This window comes from Xyrauchen texanus, chromosome 16, assembly GCF_025860055.1.
Source record: "Xyrauchen texanus isolate HMW12.3.18 chromosome 16, RBS_HiC_50CHRs, whole genome shotgun sequence".
Taxonomy (NCBI): Eukaryota; Metazoa; Chordata; class Actinopteri; order Cypriniformes; family Catostomidae; genus Xyrauchen; species Xyrauchen texanus.
Genome location: NC_068291.1, coordinates 27,304,072 through 27,328,704, shown reverse-complemented (window position 1 = coordinate 27,328,704; position 24,633 = coordinate 27,304,072). Strand labels below are relative to the sequence as shown.

Sequence of the window (24,633 nt, the reverse complement as noted above, 5' to 3'; positions counted from 1 at the left end):
ACGTTTTAATTTGGTATATTTTCATTGCATGATTGCAATCCACGATTTTCTCATGTAGCAGAGTACAATAGGATTAGAATATCAACCATGTAATTTTGATCCGTGATTTTGTTTGCTTGATATTTCAGTCACAGTTATCACGATAGTATCTCGTACTGCTTTTCTATGGCGTTTATCAAGAAATTCGATGATATGTTTAGGCTGGGCTGAGATGCGTTGTCGTCCGTTGAATCTGTATTGCCTTCTTATGGTTAAAACATGAACAGCACCCCCACTAAAATAGCTAGATCTAAAACAAATTCTATATTTGGTCAAAACACGAGGAGAACCTTGCTTGGAGAGAGAGAAAAAAAAGAAAAAGAACTAAGAATAACAGAACAGAAGCCTTACGAATATCAACAAGACACTATAATGAAAATATCCCAAGTTGCATTTCTCTTTATTTGCAACAAAAACTGTACAAAATACAACATTATAATCTATTTCATATTTCAAAAACAGAATTACATGATTTTTGTACTGTAACTGTAAATTAGTACTGTTTGCATTATATATATATATATATATATATATATATATATATATATATATATATATATATATATATATATATATATATATATATATACACACACACACTATTTCTTATCATTATCTCTGTCTTGTTGGTGTATTATATTGTTGTGCACTGGAAGCTTCTGTCGCCAAGATAAATTCCTTGTGTAAGCATACCTGGCAATAAAGCTCATTCTGATTCTACAAATTACACTGTTGTATATTCACAGTGTTATAATATCAATAGCAGGTTTTGTCATAATATAAAAGCAGTCATGCTAAATTGCTCATGGTCTTGGGTAATAAAATGCTCTAAAACACAAACATTTTGAAGTCCCAAAAAGAACATAAAGGCACCATAAAAGTAATACATATGACTCCAATGGTTAAATAAATGTTTTTTTTAAGTGATCTAATATTTTTTTTGTGAGAACAGACTAAAATGTAACTCCTTTTTCACTGTACATTTTAGGCATGATCTTGATTTCAAGCTTGATTACACTTCCTTGTTTGATGCCTGTGCAGAGCGCTAGATGGCGCTATAAAGAGTACTCGAGCTTGAAAACATGATTGCCAAGGAGACTGCTGATGTCAAGATTTATTGTGAAAAATAAGTTATATTTTGGTCTGTTCTCACCCAAAACAAGTTTAGAACTGATACAAGCAGATTATACTGTTGGATATAAACAGTATAATCCATATCATATCTCAAAAACACAATTGCATGATATTGCAATGTTACTGTTAAAGTAAAAACAAGTTACCCTGTTGTATATTTAAACTTATATCATAATATTATATAGTTATAATATTGTTTTGGTGTTAGAGCATTTTATTATCCAATACCATGAGCAATAAATTATAACTGATTTTATATTAAGACAAGACCTGCAGTTTACATTATAGTGTCAATAATCATTTGTATATTATGCACTTATATTATTTACACAATTATTATAAGTATGGATTTATTATATAATTTACAGCAATAAATCTGTACACTTTACTATACTGCTTTACATTAAAAAAAGTGTGTCTGTGTTGCCTTGTTAAAAATCCTTTCACAATTTGCCAAATAGTTTTATCAGAAACTAGTTCCTTTCATTTCAGTTTCACAGGTGCTCGTTTTTTTCCTCCTGTTCCTTCGTTCTCTGTAGTAAACGAAGATCCATGATACAGCCCAACCTATTAGCAAACCTGCTACAGCAAGAATGGCGGCTGCCCAGGCTGGCACTGAATCCTTAGAGCAGTCTTTAGGGAGAGGGGTGCCTGGTGCCACTGTGGTGGGTATGGAAGTGGTAGAGACATCAGAGTCATTGTTCATGCTGTTTACCCGTGTAAAGATAAATGGATGTTCCTGGAGGAGAACAAGAGAGAGAGAGAAAGCAATATTAGAATGCATTTATATTCTATGTTGGTTATTATTCTTTTCAAGATACAGAGTTTCATTTGGCCATTCACTCACCTTTGTGGGACAATGGATCTTACTGCGGTCATATGTGAAATTATTGTAGGTTTGTTTACTCCCCATAGGCTCCAGCTTAAAAATAAAAATACAGGACAATTGCTGTTAAGCAAAGGAGAGCTGCTGTGAGATTGTGTGTATGTGTGCATGTCTGTGTGTTCACCATGTTATTCCAGAGTGAGATAGCCATCTGTGCATGTCCGCGCTCAGTGAAATGAAAGCAGTCTGCAGAGAAGAAGCTAACGTCTGGTGTGCTATCCTGATAGATAGATAGAAAGTGAGAGCGATACTAGAGTTGTTAATGTTGGCCTTGATAGTGAGACTCTGGGATTCGATAGCTGTACTAATGTGGGTTGTGTGCAAAAGCTTGGTTTAAACACAATCTATAAAGATATTAGCCTATTAGCATCCATATTTAAACATATTATTGTCTGCAAGTGTTCATGTGTGACCTTGAGTCATTAGGTCTCTACTGGAGGTATAAGCAGGTGTTCCTGTAACTCAGCTGGTACAGCATAATGCAAGCAGTGCCAAGGATATGGGTAGATTCTAAGGTAATGCATGTAGTAATAAAATATATAGCTTGAATGCATTCTAAGTCGCGTTTGATAAAAGCATCTGTCAAATGCATAAATGTAAATAAATATAACAAGTTCAGGGCACTAACCCCTGTCATTGGAACAATAGAGTTCTTGAAGAAGGGCTGTATCACCACTGCAAAGTCATCTCTTTTGTCATAACGACCCCCATATACCAACCTCTCGGCTTCCATCTAAGATAAAAAAAAAACAACACTTTTATAATTCAAGGTCAAGAGAAATTTGTCTTAAAAGAATATTCCGTATTCAATAAAAGTTAAGATCAATTGACAGAATTTGTGGCATAATATTGATTAGCACAAAACATTTTTTGACTCTCTTATTTAAAAAAGAGAGCAAAAATCTGGGTTACAGTAACCTTGTTTCAATCCACTTTTCACTCTATTTTGTTATCGACAAAGGGAAATTGCATAATTTTTTGGCGAAATTTGCCATCTTCTGCCTGTTTCCATTAAAATGGACTTTTAGCGATTAAAAATGGTGTGCGTAATGACGTCATACCTAAAAAATGTTTTGGTTTATCGCAAAATACATTTGCCTTTAAGCTGTTTGCATACAGAAATGTGTATCGTTTATTATGTACTTTTTGCCTCCCAGATGAACCCCTCACAAAAAAAATGCAATCAGAAGAGGAGGGATTGCAATCAAAAGAGAGCAGTTGCCCTTTTTATAGGACTGTAATATTGGTCCTGATGTTGAGCCTAGCAGGCTGCCACTGGTTTCGGCCCGAAGGCGAATTGTCATGGCCCTGTTCAAGCTGGCAACCTGCACCAAGTAGTTGGGAAACTTTCGGTCTTAGTATAAGGACCATCCATCGATGTGTATATGCTGTGTGCACAGCTATTAAAGATAAACTGATGCGGTGTAATATCATGGGTTACATATATGATACATTCCTGATATTCAATAGGCTATATTGAACAATCTCATCTAAAGCATCGCCATCACAACTGCATGATGTTCCGCATATTTGTCCAGCAACTTTTAATGACAAACTGAACTTAATTGTCATCAAAAATACATTTTAGATTCATAACGCAATTACAATTTTCTGAAGAAACTCAGCAAATGCGATTCGAGGCAAAGAGGGTTAGATTTAAAATATGTAAAAGTTTCATAATGTTCAAAATTTAGTTTTCTCAAAGTTAACTCATTAGACAAATAGTTCTGATAGTTTATAGTGTTGAAAAACGTGCAGAACATTCTGATAATGTAATTCAGATGACTTTTTTCATCTACAAAACAGGGTAAAGCTAATTTATGTTTGTGTAAAGAAAAGGTAATTAGCCTATATCGGCCTAACAATATAATTTTTTCATTTGGTAATGTATTTTATTATTTAATGCTTTAATTTATTTATTATATTATTTATTTTATTATTTAATTTAATACAGGAACATTTTCAAGCATTATTTCAATAGTATAAACAATAATTTTTAGAATTGTGCTGTGTGTTAGTGTTCCAAAAAAGCACACTGAAGCTTTTCTACTAGTATTTTATACCACTCCTGGAAGTGTCATGCAGGTATGCCGTTAAGACCAATTCACAACAGTGCAAATAATGCTTCACGTACAATAAATTGACTTCAAGGATGTATTCCTTGTCATCATGATTAACACAGTCTAACGATTGGGGTAAATTCTGACATGTGACTCTACATTTTTTTTCGCGACATTTTAAGTATCAACATAAGAGTTTATGCGCTAGAGTTAAACGGAAAAATATCGTCATTTTTACAGTTGCTTTAGGGTTTGTTGCATTAAATCGTCATGGCAACGAAGTAGTAAAATTGGAAATAACACAGTTCAGGTTACTAAGTGATTTATCAAACTAAAATCATGTTAACATGCACATTGTTTATGTCTTGTGGCTATACTTCTGAAATAGTGAGTTTTTTTTAATGTTTACAGATTGGCCCCATTTCCTTACATTGTAAGTGCCTCTTGCTTTATTTTTAAGAAAAGGAGGGGCAAGTCAAAATTAATTTTTGTGGTAATCAATATTATGCCACAAATGCTCTCGATTGAGCTTAACTTGTATTGAATCCGGAATATTCTTTTAAGATGTAGGCCAGGTTTGTATTTTTCAGAAATAAAAGCCATGCAGTTTCTGTTTGCTTTCTTGATTTTACAGCATTGTTTACATCTGGTACACTCTGATAATATTATGAATGAACACACAACAAATTCAGTCCCTACAAACCTGCAGATCCCTGTTGATCTTGTTCATTTCACTCAGTTCTGGTGAGTTCTCACCGGGACTCAAAAAACATGGGCACAGGTTCCTGTCACACACACGGTCATGACTCATGAGTATGTTGTACAAAACAATATGAAAATTCACACTAATCTTTAGATAAAATCGTTGATTAATTGATTTACTCTTGCAGGAGGCTGCAGCCCAGCGTGTCTCTCTTTATTTTACGCAGCTCCTTGATCTCTAAGATTTCCACAAAATTTACCAGCACTCTGGGAACCTGCACAAACGCACATACAGACCATTATTTTCTGATATAAGTGTAAGCTTGGATCATTTTATTTGAAGAAGATCCTATACGATGTAACTGTAAAGTACAGCATTGTTTTGTATAATAAATATCACATGAGTTGACTGATCATGTGACCAGTGCAGATTGTGTGAATGATATCAAGTGTGTGTCTCTCCTTCACCTCATTGTACAGAATGTCCAGACTGTCTCTGATGTAACCAATGTACTTATGAGGGGATAGAGAGTCCTGGACAGAGAAAAACACAATACTGACACACAATATAAAGTAGAGTGTGACTTATCTGTAAAAAAATTCAGTAAACTTAATTGTGGGGTTTACAAAGAAGAAAAAGTTACAATAGAATAAAACAATAGCAAAGCTCAGTTTGCCAGTATCAGAATGTATTTTAGCTGCTTAAAGGTCACTGTTGAGATTCTCTGTGCCCTCTGACACAGATAGAAACATCATTTATTCTTTATGATGGGAAAGTGAGAGCCTTTATTAAGAACCATCCACTCACCCGGTCAAGACAGTACTGACAAAGGTCATTTCCTCCGATAAACAGTGTCACCAGCTTCCAGTCCCTTTCAAAGTCCACATTCTGATAAAGAGAGAGAGAGAGAGAGAGAGAGAGAGAGAGAGAGAGAGAGAGAGAGAGAGAGAGAGAGAGAGTAGAGAGAGAGAGAGAGGCATACAAAGATGTATTAGGTTAAAATTAGATTAGATTCTTTAATGTCATGCAACAACAATTGGTGGAATTTGCTTTCAGTTAAGCTGGGAAATAGGGCTACATAAAAAAAGATATGAAGTACAAATTTAAATTTTACAGAAGATGATAAACATTGCCATATGTATGTTAAAATATTTTTTCTTATTCACCACATAAATGGTTCAAAACAACTTTATAGATTAAATAAATAGTTTAGAATAAGACTGAGTTTAGAATAATGTACATGTCTGAAGAAGGAAAGAACATACTGACCGTGCTGTTTTTTAAAGCCTTGATAAGATCAATCACTTGTTCTAGTATATCCCTTATGAGAGAATGGAAGATCATTAGCTGAGAGTATGCTGTGAAGTGCGTGTGTGTGTGTGTGTGTGTGTGTTCATGTCAATGTATGTCTATATGCTCCTCACTTTGCTTTGGCGCCGCTCACTGCCATATTGAAGCCATTTGGCCGTTTACCCTTCCCCTTTGAGAAGCCGAAAACATTTGGATTGAATTTCTTAAGGATATCTGTTAAGAAACAACCATGATGTTGGCGTGGCAATCATTAAACTAGTTTGCAAGCTATATATCAACATCCAAATTTGATTATAAAAACCAGGGCAATTAATGTCTTAAATATATCCAATATTACCAAAATATAAACAAACAACCAATAAAAAACCTTTGTTATTGTAACCTAATTTATTGATTTAATCATACAGTAAAATTAATACAATTATTAATTTTTTGCTTGAATAAACCAGTTCACTTAGATGTTGCCACATGGAGTACATATTATAGCTCATTTGTCCCATTTCTACTATGTACAGTTGAAAAGTAATGTCAGCATTTATTTGATGAATACTTTGTTCGATAAGGAACGTTAGAAACAGTCCTGTCTAAATACATTCACTGAGCACTTTATTAGGAACACTTTGGTCGTAATAAAGTTCCTGACGTGGTCTTCTGCTGTTGTGGCCATCCACCTCAAGGTTCGATATGTTGTTCATTCTGAGATGCTATTCTGCACACTACAAATGTACAGGGTGGTTACCTGAGTTACTGTAGCCTTTCTGCCAGCTTAAACCAGTCTGGCTATTCTCCTTTGATCTGGCTATTCTCCTTTGATCTATCTCATCAACAAGACATTTCCATCCGCAGAACTGCTTCTCACTGGATGTTTTTGGTTTTTGGCACCATTCTGAGTAAACTCTAGAGACTGTTGTGAGGGAAAATCCCAGGAGATCAGCAGTTACAGAAATACTCAGACCAGCCCGCCTGGCACCAACAATCATACCACGTTCAGAATCACCAAGATCACATTTTGACCCCATGCCGATGGTTGATGTGAACATTAACTGAAGCTCCTGACCTGTATCTACATGATTATCTACACTGCACTGCTGCCCAATGATTGGCTGATTAGATATTCCCATGAATATGTAGGTGTAAAGGTACTCCTAATAAAGTGCCCAGTGAATGTAAGGAAATACTCACTAGGCACTGTGGTGACTGTCTCCAAATGATCATCCCCACCAATGCTGTCAATCAAATGGAACATAGACACTTAGAAAACATATAAAGAATATAACAGAACATTTTCTTTGGGACAAATATAGACTGAGAAGAGCTGGGAGTAAGGAACAAGCCAGCAGTGGTTGTTTTGAGGTTAAATTCTGACCTCCAGGAAACCCCTCGCTCCTCGTCCAGCAACTGCAGAATGTTGTTAGCTTTTGCCCCAAAACCAGCCTGACAGATGTAGAGAGAGAGTGTTAATTACAGCAGGACAAAATAAAAGGAACCCGCGCGCACACACACATACACACATACACACACACACACACACACACACACTTATACAAACTTACAGTGAGTGAATCTCCCACAGCTGCCACCACATTAATGTCACCTGGTCGCAATCTGTGAACTGAAAAAGTAACAATATGTGAAGATCCATTGGGGAACCCAAATACAACAACAAAACAGTAAATTGCAATTCTATCTAGCTCTAGAAAGGCCATGGCTGGCTATCTGTACACTGAGACAAAACCTTGAGAGCCACCTTGATGAGATACAGTTTCTTCCTTGACTTAATTTGCCAAGTAATTATTTTTATTCATAATTTTTTTTATAATTGTTAATTAACTTTATTTTACTTCTTTATTATCTACAGCTGAGCTTCAAATGCTTTGGCAATACATTCAATTGAAAATGTTCATTTATACATTAACACCACATTAAACTGCAAATTAACTACAGCCACACACAAGTTTACAAAGGCCATATTCAAACAAGTTTAGGGACGATAACTGTCTGCAATCAAAGAGTTTTCCTCCATCTCTTTTTCCTCTGGCCCTCACTCTCTCTCTCCCTCTCTTACTATCTCTCTTTCTCTTACCAGATGTTGGCACAGTGTCAGATGGCGCTGTGTCCACACAAGAGATATCGCTTCCCCAATTCTAAAGCGAGAGGAAGACGAACTGTTATCATAACAAATTTTGGATTGCATTTTATGTTGTATGAATCACTTTTTTGTGTCTTACTGTGACAGGTGGAGGAGTAGGAGGTGGGGTATCATATGTGTAATTGCTGTTGCTATAGGTCCTCAAGTAGGGGACAGACTGAAGAAGAACATGAAATGTTATCATGTGTCAGAATTCTAAAGGTTAAAAAGGATTTGCATATAAAAAATAAATCAAATCCATAAAACATACATAAATAAACACTCACCATTTCAGGGCATTGAAGAGATATACCTGTAGTAAAATCTTGACTATCTGTCTTATTACCTAAAGGCTCAAGCTAAGACAAAAGCAATTAATGATATGCGACATCTTCACAATATTTTATCATGCTTATGGTAACTGGTTATCTTTAAGCTTTGCTCACCATGTTGTTCCAGAGAGCTCGAGCCATGAGAGTGTGAGCTTTTTGACTGAGATGAAAGCAGTCTGGAGAGAAATATGACCGGTCAGGCTTTCCATCCTGAAAAAATAAATAAATAATAATAATATTAATTTGTAATGACAGAGAAAGAGTGAGAGAAATAGATCAAGAAAGTATAGGCTGTGTAGTAAATGATGGACATTTGTTCTGTACCTCCAGCACGGGGAGAAACACGTTCCTAAAAAATGGTTGCAGGACCACAGTGAAGTTTTCATGTGTGTCATATCGCCCGGACTCCACTACCTCCCTCATACCACGCTGAAGATAACAGAAGACACAGTTATAAAATTATTTTTAAATCATATTAATATTAAGAATATGAATATCATTAACAGTATAACTATTTAACATGATAATTGTAATAATTACATTTAGATTTTTTTTATTTCTATTATATTTTAAAGCATTTTAATATTAAATATAATTCTATGATATTTTTAATTATGTAAATAAATATACAGTAATTACAAAATATAATAGATAAAATAATAATATTAACCATTAAAATATTATAAAGCATTATAGTATTCATATATATTGCTACTTTATAGGATAATTCATTTTTGCATAAGCTGCATACCTGATAGGCTTTGTTGAAATCCTGCAACCTTTGGAATTCCTGAGATCCATCTTTAGGCTTCAGGACACAGCGGCACAACATACTAAAAATGAGATACAAAACAAAATAATATAAGACTAACAAATACCAAATGCTTTGGAAATCTCAATGGGTCTAGCAATGGGTCCTCTGTCTACAGGGTAAAACTTACTTGACCAGCCAGGTAGGGCAGCCGAGACTGGGGTCCTGATGCATGCGGCGCAGTGGAACTATATCAAGGAGCTCCACAAGATTCACCAAAGCACGAGGAACCTGGAGCAGGAAAGTTAGGTAACATTTTTCTTAGATAAAATTTGGTGAACCAAAAGCAGCAAGAAAAAAAAATTACATGCGAATATACAGTATGTATGTCTCTATGGAATAAATGAATATGTAGCAGGACAGGATGTCATCTTCCTGTAGTTCATGTGACACGCCTCTTTTGTTGCATTATTGATTGGTTGACCAACCAGTGTCCAAATTTAGACTATATCAAGTCTAGTGCATGCCACTGGGGTGTCCTTCATTGAGTGGCCACCATTTCCAGGGCCTTACCTTACCACCTGAAAGGTGTGTGTCATTCTCTAGCTTACAGTTTGGCTAGTGTGCAACCTATTATTTCCAGGTGGATGTGTGCTAATCTCAGGATGTTTGTTCCAACTTTCTAGTGTTGGAATTGTTCAGCAGGCTGCTGATCGGCAGTTACATTGTGCCCTCTGTAAATCTGTCAACAGTGGTTTATAATATGGTTCAATATGATTGTATCCCTGGTAGGTGGGATTATCTCTATACTGTTTGGGGTTGGGTTTTTTATTGATTTGAACATTAATATTTTGTTTCCTTTTTAGGTAGGCTTTCTTATTCAAGTTTTTCATGGCTGTGTTGTGTGATGGGAGATGGGTGTTCGTGAGCTGTGCCATCTTGGTTACCGATGCTCTCGCGCAGATTCCCGCTGCTGGAGCGGAGAGTTTGTGGTTGCTGTACCACAAACTGAACTTCGGAGTTGGCTGTTTTTCAAATACAGAACAGTCAATAAATATGTCTGTAGTTCTGCTACTCTCATCTCCCTGCATCTTTTATTGCTTTTTATTTTTAAAGTGTAACACCCATCCACTGACATACAGATGCAATCTTGTTTTTTTCAATATCAAGTTATATTTGGGCGAATTAGAAACCAGAACATAACCACTAGACCAACCAGTCATTGATTAAATTGCTGATCTATGTGTTCATCTACTGACTAACAAAATCCCAAGACTGATAGTGGCAGATGTAGAGATGAAATGACCATATTATGTGAAATAGTGCTTAAATCAGTCATAAAGAATAACTATTTATCAAAATAGGTGATTTAAAAGAGTCTTTTATTGTGCATAAATAATTAGTATGCATGAGTTTCGCAGCACTGCCACCCAAAGGACATCTGTCTGTTTTCCTAGAGTTTCTTTATATTTAGAACTTTGTGTTAATGTTCCCTTTCAAATACCTTATTCCAGTTGTTAAAAAAGTTAATAGGCCTACAGGATTTCTTTTGCAGAATACCATTGGGTATGCATGCACTCTCCACTCATGGGTACATTTAACAAAATAAAACAATTTGTCCTGCATAATGTGGTGCATAAATTTTATTCCAGATTGCATGTTTTATGTCAAGCTAACTAACATTTAGAATTTGTTTATGTGTTTTGTTCTCTAGAGATTTTTTTTATGTTGGCAAATCAGTAGCAAAATGGTTACTATGTGTGGTTCCTGTGGAAATACAGTTGTATTGCAAATTCATGGATATTTATAATTTGATAGTGACTCCAATTAATTAACTAGTACTTCTTGCAATGAAGCTTGGTACCTTGATCCACTATGCTTGGGCGCTTGCTTTGGTGTTACCACCCCTCGTATTCTGCATGCCAGCCCATGAAAACATTTCTGGATCCGCCCCTGCTGATACGCTGCTGTTTTGCATAAATTGAAGCATGTCATTGTTTTGCTTTTACTAGAACATATTGATTCAAACTTGCCAATCTTCTGAAACAGTTTTTTTTTTTTATTTATTCACATGGATTTTATTTGTTATTTGTACATCCCATTACATTTTGACCTGTTCATTTTTTCAATATATCCCCTAATAATTCCGTGGCCTACATTTGGGGTGTTTGCTGGATCTATTTCTGTCCTGTTTGTGCTTGTGTAATGAGCCCTAGCTGCTCTGCGTTGTGTTAGGCCTATGCAAGATTAATTTGATTCTATTGGGCATCTTTCTATCTGGTAATTTGGTATTTGTGTTGTGTTAAGTGGTATTGTCCATGTAAATCTCTTGTTTTCAATTTGTTACAGATGCTGAGTGCAAAAGGCAGGGAGCCTAGCTCTTTTGGTGGTGTCCCCCTTACCAGAGGTGGGTAGTTTTCTTTTAACTTTTACTTTGTTACAGTGGGCAACAATCCTGTCGCTAAATTACTGTTTTTAATTATTAATTGCATAATTATGAGTTTTTTGATGATTTTTCCGACTCTGATCAAGCTCATCACTGCTGCAGCAAGCACTTAAAACAAACACTTTATTTCATCATGCAATGCCTTCATTTAACGCAAAGACAAGTGGATATTTCAAGATTAAAATTACAGTTCCAACTTAAGCACGTTGTGGTAAGTTTTGCTGATTGTGATAACATGAGTTTGTCTGCATCATGGTGATGGTCATTTTCAGGGGGATTCTGTAACTATGGGCACTTATGACCTCAGTTTATTTGTATTCATTTTTATATCAGTGCTGTAATACATCAGTGTCTACTGTATAAATCCATGTAAACATTCGCATTAAGTGTAAATGCCTTTTGCTCTGCCCATCACGTGCATGCAGACAGCATTTCTAGGTTTGACAGATGTGGTGCATTTTTCTAATGGACAACTGAGATCAAGCTTTGAACTTAAATAAGCCTAACACGTTTCCAAACAGAGAAATAAGGTGCAGTTTACCCTTAGTGTACAGATCTAATTATCTACATTTTCAACTAAATAGTGTAACTACCCTGAACTAAGAATCTATGCAGGAGGGGGCCTGGGCAGCTCAGCGAGTATTGATGCTGACTACCACCCCTGGAGTCGCAAGTTAAAATCCAAGGTGTGCTGAGTGACTCCAGCCAGGTCTTCTAAGCAACCAAAATTGGCCTGGTTGCAAGGGAGGTTGGAGTCACATGGGTTAACCTCTGGGTTAACCTTGGGCCTGCGGAACATTGTTCATGTTTTTTCACTGTAATAATTTAAAAAAAAATTATTCTAATTGACAGATTCTACCAAATCTTACATGCATCTTTAAAGTGATAGTTCAGCCATAATTTAACTGTCTGTCATTTTCCCACCTTCATGTTGTTCCAAACCTGTGTGGCTTCCTGTATTTTGTGGAAGCCAAAGATGTTAGACAGAATGATAGAGACTGACAGTCTCAGTCACTATTTCCTTTTAAAATATGGTGGAAAAAAATATGCAGTAAAAATAAATGGTGACTAAGGCTAACATTCTGACTAACATATGGTTTGGAACAACATGACGGTGAATGATGACAGAATTTCCAATATAATAATAATAATAATAATGATTATTATTATGTAATACATGTTAATGTGTCTTATGTAATGGAATATTGAGGAGTAAACATCTATTATGTTATCTGTGTATAGTAACTAGTTACTCTCTATTTGAGTATTCTTTAAATTGGATACTTTCTTAATTAATTATTAACATGAGTACTTGTACTTCTACTTGAGTAATTATTTTTTTTTAGTAATTATACTTTTACTTGAGTAATGTTTTTGGCTACTCTGCCCACTTCTGCCCCTTACTGTGTGGCTTGCTCATCATCTGAATTAATCTTTGTGTGTGTGCACAAGTTTCTTTGGGACCCATTGAGTCCCTTGCTAGCCTGCATTTTTTGCTGGTAAGCCTCAGCCCTCTGTGCTTGGTAATGGTGTATAATTGTGCTGTCTAACTGTGTTTTATTTGCATTGCCCCAATTGCCTTGGGAGGATGGTACAGAGCTACTACAACACATGTTTGACCTGCTGTTTTAATAAATTTAATGCTAAAATTATTTACATTTTATTTTATCCATTCTCTGTGTATTGTATTTAATAAAAGCTGTTCTTCATCTCTTGCTTTTCTCTGGTGGAACGAACCTGTGTGATCATTTCTGGGGTCAATAGTCATCTAATTGTTTGATAAATTCCCTGGGTGAAATACTCAGGGTGACGTAGTCGGATATTGTTTTGCACAATGAGCCACGTGATAAGATGCGTGGATTGACAGTCTCAGAAGCGGAGGCACCACAAGGACCTACTAAGTAGTGGGAATTGATCATTCCAAATTGGGAGAAAAGGGGATAAAAAAAAATTATAAAAAAAGAATCCATGCAGGACTTTAAAAATGTGTGAAGAAGGGACAGTAGGCATGAACTTTCTTCGTTTTATTCAGCATTATATATATAATTGGGCCTGTGGAACATTGTTCATGTTTTTTCTAATTGTTTGATAAATTCCTTGGGTGAAATACTCAGGGTGGCATAGTCGAGTATGCTTTTAAATCTATAACTTGGCATTTCACATTTTAGTCCATGCACCTCACCACAAATAAAACTTAAGTGTAAAATATTGGTAATACTTGGAACAATTGAACAAAAAGGTTCAATTCGTTAACATTAGTTAATACATTAGGTATCATGAACAAACATTGAACAATATATGTTTTTACAGCATTTATTCATCTTTGTTAATGTTAGTTAATAAAAATACAATTGTTCATTGTTAGTTTGTGTTGGTTCATAGTGAAATAACTCATTAATAAAACATACAAATTTTTATTTAAAAAAAATTATTACTATGATGGAAATAAATATATATATTTTTTTGATTAATAAATGCTGTAAAAGTATTGTTCATTGTTAGTTCATGTTAACTAATGTTGTTTACTAATGTTTACAAATAAAACCTTATTGTAAAATGTTACAAAAATATACATCAGTGTCCACACTGTAAAAATGGTTCGCCAGGTTATTTAAATGTGCAATATGTAACAATTTTCATGTACTATTCGCCTTTTTTTGCCCATATGTGAACAGCTTGTAACGCAACTTAAAAAATTAGCACTTCCCGGACTTCCTAGTTTACCTATTAAAGCCTGTTGACTGATTTTCATGTGAAGGGAGCGGGTCGCTTTTGATGGGAAAATCAAAAGGATGTGACGTTTATGCGTACTCCCGAGAGCCTTGCCTCAGTTCTTCTCTTCCACTATTCAACAGCATCAACAGACAGTCTGCAACACTAGGTAACGTTAACTTAGAGATGGAATCTAGCAAACATCCGTCTCCCAGCACAACACCGACTCCTACACAAACTCAGAGTAAGCCAAAAAAAAAACATTTATCTACTGAATCTCATCTGGCTAAGCAGAAACGTGATCGTGGTTGAGCGAAAACTTGAGTTAACATTGGCAGGGAATTTGATTCCTGGAGGGACCAAAAACCGACCCTGAATTTATGTTCTTCTTATTGGACAGCTTACATAAATGCAAAGCATGTGAAATATAGTGCCATAAGAATTGATCTGTGTAATTTTTAACTAACTTGATCTTGCCTGCACAGTAACTGTCATAAACAAAGTTAATCTGTAATTATTTAGCAAGGTAAACTACAATAACACATGAAATAATGCTAGACAGTGTTCAATATAAGGCAAAAAGACCCATTCATTAGTGTAACGTAACTTGGTTATACAGAAAATATATACAATCTATTTTTATTAAACAATAGCACATCGATATATCAAAATGACAGTGACATCAAAATGACATCAATACTGAATTGTGTCAGCATATTTATAATGTACAGTCTATTTTATAAACAGCTACTGTCATCATCCACCAAATTTAGTTATTGATAAAGCTGGCTAGGCTATCATATAAATGCAGTCAATGTATCATGCACAGAAAAGTAATTACTTCAAACTACCGTCTCACCTAGTCAGACCTATATCCACACTTTGTTTAGCCCTGTTCCAGCACTAGAGAGTCAAATATAATATGCAGTCTCAAAGTTTGTTGTAAAACAATAATAACTGTGTAATTTTAATTATGCTACCTCATCTGTCAGCATGATGTCGGTGAATCACATTGTCTCTTTGTATGTTACATCATTGTTTTGGCCGATACTCGCTTGCTCGCATCCCTATGGATTGTGTGCGTGAGCACGAGCATGAGCAACAGGTAGCTGGCTGCAGTTCACTTAACGGCCACAGGTGTCATTAATAACAAGGGTTTCTGAATTTTACATACAGCATCTTTAAATATGTGCTTTGTATGGTCAAATCTAAATGAATTGGGTTTTATTAAAATAAAAATATTCTTGAATGAATCAATCTGACAACATTAGGTTAAACCAATGTAAGTATTTTTAAGAGTCAAGAGACAAATAGTTCTTTAAGGTAACAACGACAAATTTTCACTTTTTACAGTGTAAATTTGTTAAAGGACATTAGAAGCAAAACTGCCTCACCTCTTTGTGTAATATGTCTAGAGCCTCACGAATGCGCTTGACAATGTTATCAGGAGAATAATACAGCTGTTTAGAGAAAGACAGATAAAGAGACATTAAGTGAAGATCTATTAAAGTGACTTTGATAGTAAATTAAAAACAGACTCTATTAATGTCAACGTACGGTATCAGAGCAGTGGGCACATAGGTCATTTCCGCCAATGAAGATGGTGATAACCTTCCAATCGTTTTGGAAATCAATTTTCTGAAAAAACACAGAAATATTTAGAGAAACTTATTTAATAAGGTTCCGATTCAGTGTCCTGGGATGTGTTTGAGATTCTGGGAATGACTCACAGTGTCTTCTTTCATTCTTTTAATGACAGCACGAGCTTGATTGGCCATATCACTGCAAAATAACAAAATTGGATTTTACCTGGAAACTCAAAAAATAAAATAAATGTATATAATGTGGGAGAAAATCATGCTTCAGATTCAATCATTCATCTCCAGACACTTGTTGATTGGTTGAGGAGAGCTGCTCACTCGGCTTTGGCTCCTGGAACTGCCTGGTTTAGAAAACTCTTTGCAGAATTCTCACCTCCACTTCCAACTGAGTAGCCAGTGAGCGAAGGGTTAAACTCTTTCAGAATATCTAAATGACAAAGAAGCATTAATATATAACTTATCACTCAAAGTCTAATAGATGGGATGATTCTGATTATGCTTGAGATAATAATACACTGCTAATACACTATTAAATAATTAATTGATTAAAATTATCTTAAGCTCATGACCCATATCTGAATGGTTTTATACACTGGACTGTTGCCACATGATTGGCTGATTAGATAATCGCATTAATAAGTAGGTGTACAGGTGTTCCTAATAAAGTGCTCAATGAGTGTGGTTGATTTGTCATAAATCTGATGTTGGGTTTGATTTCAAGTCTGCATTTTGACCAGTTTACTGTCAAATCAAGCAAAAGCAAAACCTCTTTTGCTCAGTAAGATCAATCATTCTTAATAACTGGAATCTCCTAATGAAATGATACAATGATTATGCAAATTTAAAAGGGCCATGGGCAACAGTGAATAACTGGTGAGCAGAAAAAACCTTTGGTGAGCAGTACATAACAGACCATCACAATGGCATTCTTAATTATAGATAATTCCTAAATCTGTTTAATAAATAAGCATCACCAGAAACATGGGAGCTTGCACATACTTGCTAAAGTGGTCACAGTTGTAAGGTTCTCATCTCCACCAATACTGAATGTAAAACAAAATCAGAAGAAAATAAACTTTTTATAAACTGTTTATAAAGCAAACTGTTAAGTTTGGGATAGTTTACCCAAAAATGAAATCTCTTTCATAATTTACTCACCCTCATGTTTTTCCAAACCCCTTTGACTTTCTTTCTTTCATTGATAACAAATATAGGAGACAATAGGCAGAATATAAGCCTCAGCTACCATTCACTTTTATTGCATCTTTTTTCCATTCAATGAAAGTGAAGAGTGACTGTTTTTCCCTAACATTCTGCCTAATATCTCCTTTGTACTCTATGGAAGAAGGAAGGTAACATGGGTTTGGAACGACATGAGGATGAATAAATTACGGTATAATTTAATACATTTTATTAGGTGAACTATCTCAATAACTGTTTAACTGCTTAGAAAATGTTTTTTTAGTTTTTTTTTTTGGTATCTCATGCTGTTATGGGAGGAGAAGCTTATATAAAATGATCAGTCAGATAAGTGACAGGAATCCAGTAAATCATTTGGGTAATACTGAACCAGCAACATTTGAATGCAGTAAACTGCTCCAGGTCTGCAGTAGCAGGTCAAAGTACACTGACATTTTCTTTTATTATGCAACTTTTTACACACTGTTTTTCTAAGTAAATCTTAATGGAATAATCTACTTAACTTGAATTTAAAAACTGCACAAAACCAAACATAACAAAATTAACAATAAAAATGGTGTAGACTTGCAAACAGTGAAATCATGCAAGCTCATTAACTATTCAAGCCCAGTGCGAGCTGGGAAAACCAGCTTTGAAAAGTTAAGTAAAATGTACTTATATTATTTACCAGAGAAATTTACTCAAATTAGCAAATTATTATATAACATGGACGTCTTCTTTAGGATCAATACTTGCTGACACATTGTAAATTAACAAACAATCATAAATAATATTGACTTATTTAGAGCATTCATTATTTTACATATTTGAATGTAGAATTTACTTAATATAAGTTCATGCTTAAACTAGAAGAATGTACTTAATTTTTTCTGCTATATTTACTTAACCACAAAATATTTTTTTCAATGTAGACACTCACCACCATGAAAGACCACGATACTCTGTGACCACACCAAGGAGGTTGTTTTGTGCTGCACCCACCCCGTTGCCTGCCTGTTTTTTGAGCAATGGAAAAGACATTACAAACTCCATACTGCATTATACAAACTAATTGAGCAAAAGTACATTTGACTGTCGAATAATTATTCCAAGAAAAAATTAGTTATTGGTTACTAGTTAGTTATTTTTTTGCAAATGTTGTTAATAAAATTAAAAAGCGTATCACCGTCAAAGAGTCCCCCATCGCTGCCACCACTTTTATGTCCGCTGGCCGCAGGTTGTGGACTACAGGTGAGACATAGAAAGGAGCTTAAAAACTATACTTCCCATAGCTACTGGCCATATTGATGCACACTATGGCTACATTCAAAGGCAGAAAATGTCTGCCTTTGGAGGCTGTATACAGAGGTGCATCTGAATCAAGTATTTGCGTCACACCCTGTATACTGAGATACATTCATCTTGTCCATTTTTGAACGCAGCATAGATCCAGTCTTCGCTGTTTATGATAGCCCTAAATCATGAATGTTTAGTTTGCATTTTTTAGCATTTTATTTTCTAAATATTTGCTTGGTAATGTCTAAAGCTTACTTAAAATAGTATTAGATCAATAGACATGACATTATGGTGCCTTGGAAGGCTGTCCGAAGGCCAGTATCCTTACAAGGTGCCTTCATATGCAAATCGCTGCCTGTGAAGTTAATGACTGACTAGGCACTGAGGCATCTAGGCAGCTGCCTAATCCTTCGGATCCTTCACAATGTATTGTGAGTGTACAGAGTGAGATATCTGTTTACCTGATGTGGGGATGGTGGGGGATGGTGTCCTGTCTTCACAGGTGAACTCAGTCCCCATAACCTGAAAGATAAGATGCAGTGAGACACAGGTGCGGATTGTGTCACATTCGATTTATAAGAGATGAAGAAGCCAATGTAGAGTTTGGATGTTGGAAGCTATAGAGAGAGCAGAATGGTTGTTGTAGGGATGGACTCACTGGATCTAGAAGTGGAGAAGGATCTAAGACTCTGAGCTCAGGCTGAGAGTTTAGCTGTGTGCGCAAGTACGGCCTTTCCTGGAAAAGATCAACATATTTAGTTTGTATATGTGTATAGATAGATGGGGAAAAGGCATCATATGGATCACTTTTATGATACTTGTTGTTTTGGTGTTTTTTGTTGCTTGACAGCCCCAGTCCTCATTCACTTTCATTATATAGAAAATAGCCGCCAGGATATATTTAAAAAAATCTCCTTTTGTGTTACATGGATAATAATAATATTAATATAGGTTTGGAACAACACGAGGATGAGTAAACAATGACAAATGTTATTTTATTCCTTTCATTTATTTATTCACACATATACACATAAACCTCACACATACGGTATAAGACTATGTGACAACAACACCACACTAAAAAGTGCTATACAAATAAAATAGTATTTAAATATTAACTGGTTTGTGTAAAATAACAATTGCTTAGCATTATTAAAAATCTCTGTTAGGCCTTTCACCAACATATAATTTCACTGATGTTGAATATATTTGTGAATCTGTCCTCTTATCACATGTGGATGACAAAAACTTGCCATGATGTTCGGAACTACCTGAAGTTCGGAAATTGCTGAGAACACTATCATCATAAAGGTACGTTTATGCATTGACTGATTCAGCAACCTGAGCTGTTGCATTGCGAATACTCCTGAGGTCATAATTCAAATATCTCTCTCACCTCAGTAGGGCAAGGAATGCTGAAAACGCCTCTCCCCTCCACCTCCGCCTCGCTTACCATTGGTTGCAGCTGGAAAGAGAATATTTAGGATTGGTTAGAAGGAGGACTCTGTTCTTTCTCATCTAAATGTAAGATTAGATAGGGGAGTCTAGGCTGAATTAGTCTAAGATTAGATTGAACACCTTCTATCACTCACATCAGTCGAAGGACAACTTTATCACTTAAGTCAAAGTCAGGTCAAGACTAATTTTATTTATAAAGCACATTTAAAAACTGCTGATAAAAAAACAACCAAATAAAACAAGATAATAAGATAGGAAATATATAGAAAAACAAACAAATTAGTGTATCACACCTACTTCATAGAACTCACAGACTTTACATAACACACTACATGTTTTCTCTTTTGTTTTTTTATGTTTGTATTATTGCCACTGTGAAATATCAGACATAGTGCTTGCTTAGTAGGGCACAATGGGGCTAAAATACCCCCAAAGTAAAGTTTTGATTTTATTTTCTCCCAAAATCAGCAACAAAAAAACACTTTCCTAAACACCTGTTTGTCATTATGCACTGCAAAATGTTCCTGATTTATGAGGTCAACATCTGCAATATCTAAAGGCTGATTTTGAGTTTATTTAGTCAACATTTAATAACTTTTTTAATTTACCTTTTAAAATGTATGTAGCTAATGAGAATCCCTAAAATTAGCATATTTATTTTGAGACAAAATACTGTCATTTTCAGTTTTGCTCAAGGTGTTAATTAAATAAAACGTTTTTCAATAACATTCCAGTAAGTGAAAGGATAGTATTTGTGGTAAAAAAAAAAAAACATTAAAATAAAAAATACCCATCTTGCAGGGGCTAAAGGCTCCGAGATAAAACACATTGTTCTTTGAGAAGCAGATTAATATTTAAGTCTTTTTTAATATCAGTCTTCACTTTCACATTCTTCCTCTTTTGTTTTTGGCAATTTGCATTCTTTGTGCATATCAGCACCTACTGGTCATGGTGGAGAATGTACAGTAAAAGCTGACTTAAAATTTTACCAATTTCTCACCCACACCTATCGTATCGCTTCTGAAGATATATATTTAACCACTGGAGTCGTGTGGATTACTTTTATGCTGCCTTTATGTGCATTTTGGAGCTTCAAAATGTTGGCACCCATGCACTTGCATTGTGAGGACCTACAGAGCTGAAATATTTTTCCAAAAAATCTTTGTGTTCTGCAGAATAAAGAAAGTTATACACATCTTGGATGGCATGAGGGTGAGTAAATGATGAGAAAATTACTCAATGAACTATATTTTTTTATCTTTAACCCTCTACTTGTCTGTATTTTGATTTGTCTGTTAAATGTTCTGCACTGTGGCTCCATAAGTCACTGTATTTGTGTAAACTGTGTTTATATTATTTTTAACTTACCAAATTTTTCCAGAGTTGTAAAGCCAATATACTTATGTCATATGAGTCAGATGTACTAGCTTTATCCACCTGTGGCACACATGATAATATTAGATTAATAATGGGCCAAAATAGCTGTACACAACTACTTCATTGGGCTTGTTTCTGTAGCTCAGTATGAGTCATTTATCATGTTCTCAACAGGGCAAGTAAAAATACAAATAACATTTTGTTACTCTGAGTCTCTACGTACAAGTCTGTCCCAGTGAATAACTAGAAGAGATATGTTTATATTTGGCTCTATTTGTGGCCTGTTTAAAGTAATCTAACAGACTCACTGAAGGACTGTGGTCTGCATACACTGGAGTGGACTGAAGCATTACGCTGAAATCCTCCCGGTCACTGAACCAGTCTCTCCTCTCTAGAAGAGCACCAATTGACTCCTGTTCAAAACACACATGCATTTTTACCATTTTAAACCTGTACATTCCTTCCATTTTAGAACATATATGCAGTCACACATTTGCCATTTCAAAGCTCTCTCTATGTACCTGTAAGGAAGACATAAGCACTATTGTATCCAGCCTATGTCTATTTTCGTTGTATCCCTCCTCACACTGGCACTGACACACTCTACAAACACATACATACATACATCCTTCATGAAATTCAAATCTTGAATCACAGAACACCATCAAAATGAAGTTTTAAGAAATTTCTCTGACCGGCTATGAGATTCAGCACTTGGCAGTCCACTCCACACAACAACATGAACCAGAGTGTTTTTCAACTAGAACATAAGAGAAAGCTGTTGTTGCCATTTTACTATGAACTCTGTTTAATTATAATACTGATGAAACACTACTTTTATTTGAATGATTTTGAAGGTAGCCACCTTTTTGTGAAGGTCGACTAGTTCCTTTTCTACTCTTCCCAATGCTTCATCAATGACTGTTCTGAGGTCCTAAGGACAGAGGGAAATATTACAGTAATACAGAATAAAAACTGTTTATTTATCATAGATGTTGATATGATGTGTGAACAATGTATCTGACCTGGCCTGGACACACACAGAGCTCATCGATTGGTACAAAGAGCAGGATGAGCTTCCACTGTATGACACAGAAAAAGATAGAAAGAGTGCAAATGATTGAAAAAAAAATTAAAGGTATAGTTCTCGAAAAAAATTAAAATTCTCTTACAATTTACTTATCCTCATGCTATCCCAGATGTGAATGGCTTTCTTTCTTTTGCTGAACACAAACAAAGATTTTTAGAAGAATATTTCAGCTCTATAGGTCCATTCAATGCAAGTCAACAGGGTCCAAAACTTTGAAGCTCAAAAAAGCACATACAGGCAGCATAAAATAAATCCATATCTTCAGAAGTGATATGATAGGTGTGGGTTATAAAAAGATCAATATTTAAGTCCTGTTTTAATACATTTGGAGATTTATGGAAAGAATGTTCTTAAATATTGATCTGTTTCTCACACACACCTATCATATCACTTTTGAAGATTTAAATGAAACCACTGGAGTCATATGGATTACTTTTATGTGATTTTTGAGCTTTAAAGTTTTGGAACATGTTGACTTACAGAGCTGAAAAATTCTTCAAAAAATATTTTTTGTGTGTTCTGCAGAAGAAAGTCACACACATCTGGAATGGCATGAGGGTAAATGATGAAATAATTTAAATATTTGGGTGAACTATCCCTTTAAGGCTCAGAAATTATTGTTCATGGTCTCAACACACCAGAAAGTGTTTAAGTGTTTTAACTGAGTGTTTATATCTCATTGTGTTTGCCTGAGAGTGTTAATACCTGAGTGGGGCTGAGAGATTGCATAATATCCTCTGTGTTATCCATAAAAATCCTGTCACAAAAAACACAGTCACATCAACATAAAAAAGTAGTTTCTGTAATTAAATTTGAATATAGAAAACTTAATGTGAATATGTGCTTTACCTCTGGTCAGGTAGCACAGATGACACATCAGGGTTAAAAGTCATCAATATTTCTAGGCAGAAAAGTGAAAATATGTTAAATAACTGTATAAAGTACTCCGGTTTAGCCTGATTTTACATTGCAAACTCAAAATGATTTTTGGACCTCTCTCTTTCTGAATGAATTTTCTCTGAAGATTCTGTAATGATGCATTATATCACCGATGCCTTTCAAAGGATTGCGGTGATAACCGTATCACAACTAGTAGTAAACAGAACAACGGCATTTGGCCAACCGAACATAATCAACCTCAAACTAAGTGCGTAAGTGTGTGTGCTAAGAAGATAAGACAATATTATCACATTCAAAGTATTAATGAGATTATGAAAAAACTTTAACAACTTGTCTCAAGGACTTTTACAGTGGGATTGTTCCCATTAATACTTTACAACATTGTAGGTTAAAAGATTTTAAACTGTAAGAGAAATTCTCTACTTAAAGAAATGCTCCTTTTACAATGTCATTTTAATTATCATATTTTAGAACTTAATGCAAGAAAAAGTCACTTGCACCGATGGTTGCAGATATATGGGGTAACGCATCTCTCCCATGGCCTTGAATGGCATTTCACCACAAGGACTAAGATTAAATACAAAACCTGTCCACAGAGATATATTTTTAATCAAGCCAGATGATCACACATAAAAGTGTGAAGGGCCTTTGTGAAGTTAATCAATATGTTTTGTTACTCAGTAACAAAATAGGTAAATGAAACTGTCCAGATGAGTGGAGTTAAAATAAAACCTGACATACAGTAGATTACATTTTTGTTCATCCATTGGTTGACTGAATAAATGCTGTATTTTGTTTGTAACTGAGTAGAAAAATACATTTATATATATATATATATATATAAATTCGAGACCTTACCTGACAGTCTGTTTAGGGCTCTAATTTCATCAGATCTGCTAAAATGCACATAAAGAATAAAACCCAATTTAATCATTTTGAATGAGATGTACATGTAGTAACAATAACACATGCAATAAATAGTTAAAATCATTTAAAAACAGTCATATTTAGTTAGTTCTAAGACAAGCAAGTGTTTTTATTTATTTATTGCCAATCTACTGTCCTCCCATGTTAATAATTAATAGTTCATGGTTGACCCTATAATAGCTGTCCACTCCATCCCTCAGGTGGGTCTGCCAGTAAAGAGGTTAAAAAACTGGTTACAGTGATGCACTGACAATATAAGTAAATGTGGTCAATCCGTAAATGTTAAAACACTCACTGTTTCAA

The 24,633-nt window shown here is 35.0% G+C and overlaps 1 protein-coding gene across 1 annotated transcript; it reads right to left on the bottom strand.

Annotated features, from left to right (window-relative positions):
* Positions 1-639: 639 nt before the first annotated feature.
* On the bottom strand, positions 640-23,398 carry plb1 (phospholipase B1). Its single transcript, XM_052145933.1, has 38 exons — positions 23,353-23,398; positions 23,209-23,260; positions 22,439-22,495; positions 22,279-22,347; positions 22,109-22,173; positions 21,935-22,016; positions 21,722-21,826; positions 21,405-21,473; positions 19,975-20,043; positions 19,237-19,314; positions 19,040-19,100; positions 18,469-18,527; positions 18,223-18,296; positions 17,103-17,146; positions 16,422-16,530; positions 16,233-16,284; positions 16,060-16,140; positions 15,897-15,962; positions 9,535-9,635; positions 9,345-9,426; positions 8,918-9,022; positions 8,708-8,803; positions 8,549-8,620; positions 8,362-8,439; positions 8,217-8,277; positions 7,687-7,745; positions 7,500-7,567; positions 7,316-7,359; positions 6,247-6,346; positions 6,092-6,143; positions 5,630-5,710; positions 5,290-5,355; positions 5,002-5,096; positions 4,823-4,904; positions 2,688-2,792; positions 2,184-2,279; positions 2,021-2,095; positions 640-1,912 (listed from the first exon to the last, which is right to left on the bottom strand). The coding sequence occupies exons 1-38, from the start codon at positions 23,394-23,396 to the stop codon at positions 1,640-1,642; spliced, it is 3,027 nt and encodes a 1,008-aa protein (XP_052001893.1). The 5' UTR covers positions 23,397-23,398; the 3' UTR covers positions 640-1,639.
* Between the last annotated feature and the right edge of the window lie 1,235 nt (positions 23,399-24,633).